Raw genomic sequence first — 5,325 nt, forward strand, 5'->3', positions numbered from 1 at the left:
TCGAGGAAGGTACAAAAGTGCTTTACAAGTATACACCATTTACCAGAACAAACCGGAGCTCAGTCTGGTTAGAAACGAACCAAGACCACCACTTGAGTGTATTCAGACTGAAAATGTGTTCCGGATTATCGGGGGAAACAAAATCTGGTTCACTTTAAGTGAACCAAAGGATTCCAGTCTGAATACAACCTAAGATTATTAAGCAAAAAGAACACAAACAGAATCATCTCACCTTAGATTTTCTCATTAACTTTGCACAAATATAATTAGAGCAAATAAAACAAAACCTTTACCTTTTTTGGAAGGTGTAGATCCTGTTAGATATGAAGTGACCCAACATGGAATCTAATTTAAAGAATTTAGCAACAATAAAACATGGTGGTTGTAGTATGATGATTTGTTGATCATTAACACAAATGCTTGTTTGTATTTTAACAACCAGTCATGAGATTTAGGGGGCAACATGGTAACAATTTGGTGTAAACTGCTTCTTGTTTGCTGAAATTTAAATTAATTATCACTGAAATAAAGCAGTTCAATATTTATCAAAGGAGTCACATTCTAAAAAATAACCCATTATGCATGAAATTTGCAAAGTGGGATTATCTGTATAGATGTTTCAGGCTGTAAAACCTCTCACTATCTATACTTTTTTCAGTCAGACAAACATTACCTGCGTTTACATTAACCATGAAATTGCACAAAATGGATTTACAATAACAAATTTGCTAAATTGGAAACATGACAATAAAAAAAAGACCTCACATTTATTGAAAAAACGTTTTTGTGCTTGGAGGAGGTGGCATATTGAAATTTACATATTTCGCAAAACTGCAAATGAAACATTTATTTAAATTTTTGGGTAGGAACAACATGTGAGTTGGTTTGTGTATTTAAATAATTATGATTTTAAAGAAACAATGTGTTTACCAAATTGTGTTTTTTCGACACTTCTAGAATTTCAATAACATTTTGCGCATTTGTGTAATGGAAATGCAGCTAATTTCACACTTTCCTCCTTTGTTTTAACTCTGAAAGTTCTAACTTCTATAGAAAAACAGGTCCAGTTACACAGAATGAAAACAAAGATCTGCTCTGAAGATTTGTGTAAATGTGGAAGATGAACACATTCAGGAAACATAGCACAGAGGAGGTTGATTGACAAAGTTTACAGCCAATCAGGATGCAGAACGAAGTGCACTAAAACATAAAAAACAAAGCATGCAGGAATGCACTGAGAGAAATCCCCAAAACAGCAAAACAGAAAAAGGGAACCACGTTATAGCAAGGGCCTGCTGCATTCATTCTCATTAGAACCATATTTTTGATGATCTTGATCATTTTAATCAGAAAAAAGAGGAACAGCACTAAACATATTCTATCTACATTCATCAGTGTTTTGTAATCTTGAGTAAATAGTAGACTCTCTAAGTGGGACTGAGCTCTCATGTTTTAAGAAAACAAAATTCCCTCTCTGCTCCGCTGACTGACATGCCGAATCAGACGCTGCGATGCAGCCGGACTAAATTAGTTTCCTTCCATCCTACGTGCCTCCGGGGTTTTGGCTGAACTCAGTTGTGACACCATCTGTACCACTCGGTGCTGCAAGCTAAGGCTCAGTGAGCTGAGAGGTCTACATGTGAAGAGGAATTATGGGGAACATCAGCCCCACAAAGGTCATCTCCCTGATTACAGTCCTGTTATTATCTCTCCAAGAACAGATGAGACACACATGTGCTCCATTGTGTTTAGGAATTTTCAATAATTAGAAGAAAAATCCCCAAATCTGAGATTTAAAGATCACTAAATTTATCAAACAAATTGCTTTAGATTTTGCAGCAAAGTCTTGAATGATCAGAAGGAGTCACCTTCAAAGCATCAGCATCACTGGCGCCCGCCTTGAGGATGCCCAGCCGCTTCAGCTGCCGGCCCAGCAGAGCCAGCATGGTGCTGTAGATGTGGTCGAGGCTGACGCCCGGAGAGCACAGGGACAAGCAGGAGTGCTGGACCTCCAGGACAGCTTCATACAGCTCCGCCTGGATCGGACTAAATCTGCAGGAAGGCATCAAAGAGCAGCAGAATGTTACTGTGTGTTTTTGGTAGCATACATCAGTCACATTAGGTCACACAGGATCTGAAGTCCAGAGTGGGTTCTGAGAGAACATCAGTTTCTCATTTTTGGAACTGTAAAGCTTATTGTATCCCGATTGCATTGACAGTATTTATTGTAAGTTTCATCCTAAAACATGGGGTACAGTGGTTATTGATGTATTGTGGCTCACCTTTTATGGTAATGCTGCTTCACAGATTTTTTTCAGTATAATTTTGCTTTTATTTATTTATTTTTAACAGAGCTCTGTGTTCTGCATCCTGATTGTCAATCAATCCCTGTGCCGTGTCTCCTGTACAAAAAATGTTCAATTTTCCAAATTTAAGTTTACCATTGATCGTGATCGGATCTTTGATTTCATCCTATAATACATTCTATAATACTGGACTTATTTTTCAATGAAGGTTTGAACTTTGAGAGAAAAGTGTGAACATTTTTATGTTTGTCTAATAAGTATATAAACTGTGTAGTGAGGAGTTTTACTGCTTTAAATCATCTGGAATCCCATTAACGAAGGAACGTATCCCCTGAAATAAACACAGTACACATAAATCTAAAAAATACATACAAAATAAACAGTTCCCTGCATGAACTTCCACTGAAACATGCTGTATGGGTTTGATAACTTGAATGATATTGGTGGCTACACTAACGAGAGAAAATGCCCCCACTCAGGCCTCCCATGGAAGAAAGGTCTGAGGTGACAAGCCAGACTAAAAGCAATTGAAACACACCATATAGATGCATTAAAAACAAGATCTGCTCGGTTGCTTAGACTGATGTCACTGGGGGTCTCATCCTGGAGGTAGACCCAGGGGTGGGCTCTGCCACCAGCATCTGGTGGGCAGGCTTCCGCCCGGCCGGCCAGGCTCAGCCCAAAAAGGCTGCGTGGGATTGCTTGCAGTAGGGGCTGGTGTGATTTTAAAAGTGGGATCTTGGGGGCACTTAACCCTTATGGGCTTCACATGACCCCAACCCTTATATTGATGTGAGATCCCTCCCATGACAAAGGTAGATAGGATTTTATGTCTGCCACAGACATCAATGAAATTAACAAATCAGAGAAATCAAAGCTTTAAAAGAAAAGATGAGGCCTCACAAGAAGTGAATGTTGCACAGATGGCAAACAGTGCAGCATGAAGCTGCAGGAATAAATGTACATACACTATATTACCAACAGTTTTGGCACAATCACCCAAATGATCAGAATCAGGTGTCCTAATCACTTGATCTGGCCACAGGTGTATAAAATCAAGCACTCAGGCATGCAGACTGTTTTATGAACATTTGTGAAAGAATGGGCCGCTCTCAGGAGCTCAGTCAATTCCAGCGTGGAACTGTCATAAGATGTTAACAAATCCAGAGGTGACATTTCAGCTCGATCAGAACTAAATGGAAGCGTTTGGGAACAACAGCAACTCAACCACTAAGTGGTATACCACGTAAGCTGATGGAGAGGGGTCAGCAGATGTTGAAGTGAATAGTGCAAAGTGATCACCGATCTTCAGATTAGCCCAAGTACAGTACGCAGAGAGCTTCATGGAATGGGTTTCCATAGCTGAGCAGCTGCATCCAAGCCACACATCATGAAGTGCAATGTAAAGATGCAGTGGTCTAAAGCATGCCGTCACTGGACTCTAGAGCAGTGGAGACGCCTTCTCTGGAGAGACGAATCACACTTTTCCATCTGGAAATCTGATGGACCAGTCTGGGTTTGGAGGTTTCCAAGAGAACGTTACATTTGGGACTCTATTGTGCAGAGTGTGACATTTGGTGGAGGAGGAATGATGGTGTGGGCTTGTTTTTCAGGAGTTGGGCTTGGACCCTTGGTTCCAGTGAAAGGAACTTTGAATACTTCAGGATACAAAAACATTCTGGAAAATTCCATGCTCCCAACCTTGTGGGAACAGTTTGGAGCAGGCCCCTTCCTCTTCCAACACGACTGTGCACCAGAGCACAAACCAAGGTCCATAAAGACATGGAGGACAGAGTCTGGTGTCGATGAACTTGACTGGTCTGCACAGAGTCCTGACCTGAACTCCACAGAACACTTTTGGGATAAATTAGATCAGAGACTGAGAGCCAGACCTTCTCCGTCATCAGTGTGTTACCTGACCAATGAGCTTTTGGAAGAATGGTCAAGAATTCCTATAAACACACTCTTCAACCTTGTAGACAGCCTTCCCAGAAGAAGTGAAGCTGTAATATCTGCAGAAGGTGGACTAACATCATACTGAACTCTAAGGGTTAGGAATGGGATGGCACTCCAGTTCATATGTGAGTCAAGGCAGATGAGCCAATACTTTTGGTCATATAGTGTATTTTCCAATGAGAACAATTAGCTAGAAAGGTTTTCAATTATTCAAGTTAAAAGAAAAACAAAAAACGGAATTGGTTATTGGGTAATCTAGTTTTGTTTTATTTAACTTAATAATATGATATTCTAGTTCACAGAAATATAAGATAGGATTTTACTAAATCACAATGATAAAAGATAAATCTGCAAGAATGTTGTGATAAAAAAAATGTCTTTATTTGTTATTTAATTCAGATATTTTTTTTATTTGCAAAATTTCCTGTTAGGAAATGTTGTATTATTTTGATTTTATTATCTACTTTCTAAGTGACTAAATACATTTTTTTCTTTCATATTAAGGGCAAATTGGGAAGATAAAAAGAGTTAATCAATTTCTGCTCCTTTTCATTTGTATATTGTATTTTTCCCCCTTTAATAATGATCTTTTTTTCCTTCATCTAATTTAAAATAAAATGTATAATCAAATTTGCAAAATTGTGAAATTCTCTGGTTCTTTCTCCAAAAAGTACAGATTTCTACATAGGAACATTTTCCTTGTTTTATGACACGATCCAAACTTTTTAAATAAAAGGAACATTTTCCTTATTTATAATTAATGTTTGCATTAAAAGCCTAAATCTGCCTTGAGATCATTTTTGTTCTTTTTTTGCCAATTTTGTATGAGACACTCCATGTAACTAAATGATTAAATGCTATTTTACTCTTTTAACTGATGAAATCTATTAATTTTTATAAAATGTAATCTTATTACGTAGATTAGCATCATTTTTTTAACCTACTTTCCATTCACGGGCCACGTTCGAGTGATGTCACTGACATAACCAAAGAACTCGCAGCCGCCGTCCAGCAGGACCATCTCGCCATCCTGATGACGTGGAAATGAAGAAACAAACTTTTT

General features: G+C 38.4%; 1 protein-coding gene across 1 annotated transcript; it reads right to left on the bottom strand.

Annotated features, from left to right (window-relative positions):
• Nucleotides 1–1,811: 1,811 nt before the first annotated feature.
• LOC112142161 (xaa-Pro aminopeptidase 3-like) lies at nucleotides 1,812–5,291 on the bottom strand. Its single transcript, XM_024265413.2, has 2 exons — nucleotides 5,207–5,291; nucleotides 1,812–2,052 (listed from the first exon to the last, which is right to left on the bottom strand). Exons 1-2 carry the CDS (start codon nucleotides 5,281–5,283, stop codon nucleotides 1,827–1,829), a joined length of 303 nt encoding a protein of 100 aa, XP_024121181.2. The 5' UTR covers nucleotides 5,284–5,291; the 3' UTR covers nucleotides 1,812–1,826.
• Nucleotides 5,292–5,325: the final 34 nt, after the last annotated feature.

This window comes from Oryzias melastigma, unplaced genomic scaffold, assembly GCF_002922805.2.
Source record: "Oryzias melastigma strain HK-1 unplaced genomic scaffold, ASM292280v2 sc02045, whole genome shotgun sequence".
NCBI classification, from domain to species: domain Eukaryota; kingdom Metazoa; phylum Chordata; class Actinopteri; order Beloniformes; family Adrianichthyidae; genus Oryzias; species Oryzias melastigma.

Bases quoted from the DNA above. Each gene is read 5' to 3' on its own strand.
- LOC112142161 (XM_024265413.2), bottom strand. From the start codon at position 5,283: ATGGTCCTGCTGGACGGCGGCTGCGAGTTCTTTGGTTATGTCAGTGAC. The intron at 2,053-5,206 runs GTAGGTTAAAAA...GCCTTCCTGCAG, and splicing joins ACGTGGCCCGTGAATGGAAA to ATTTAGTCCGATCCAGGCGG.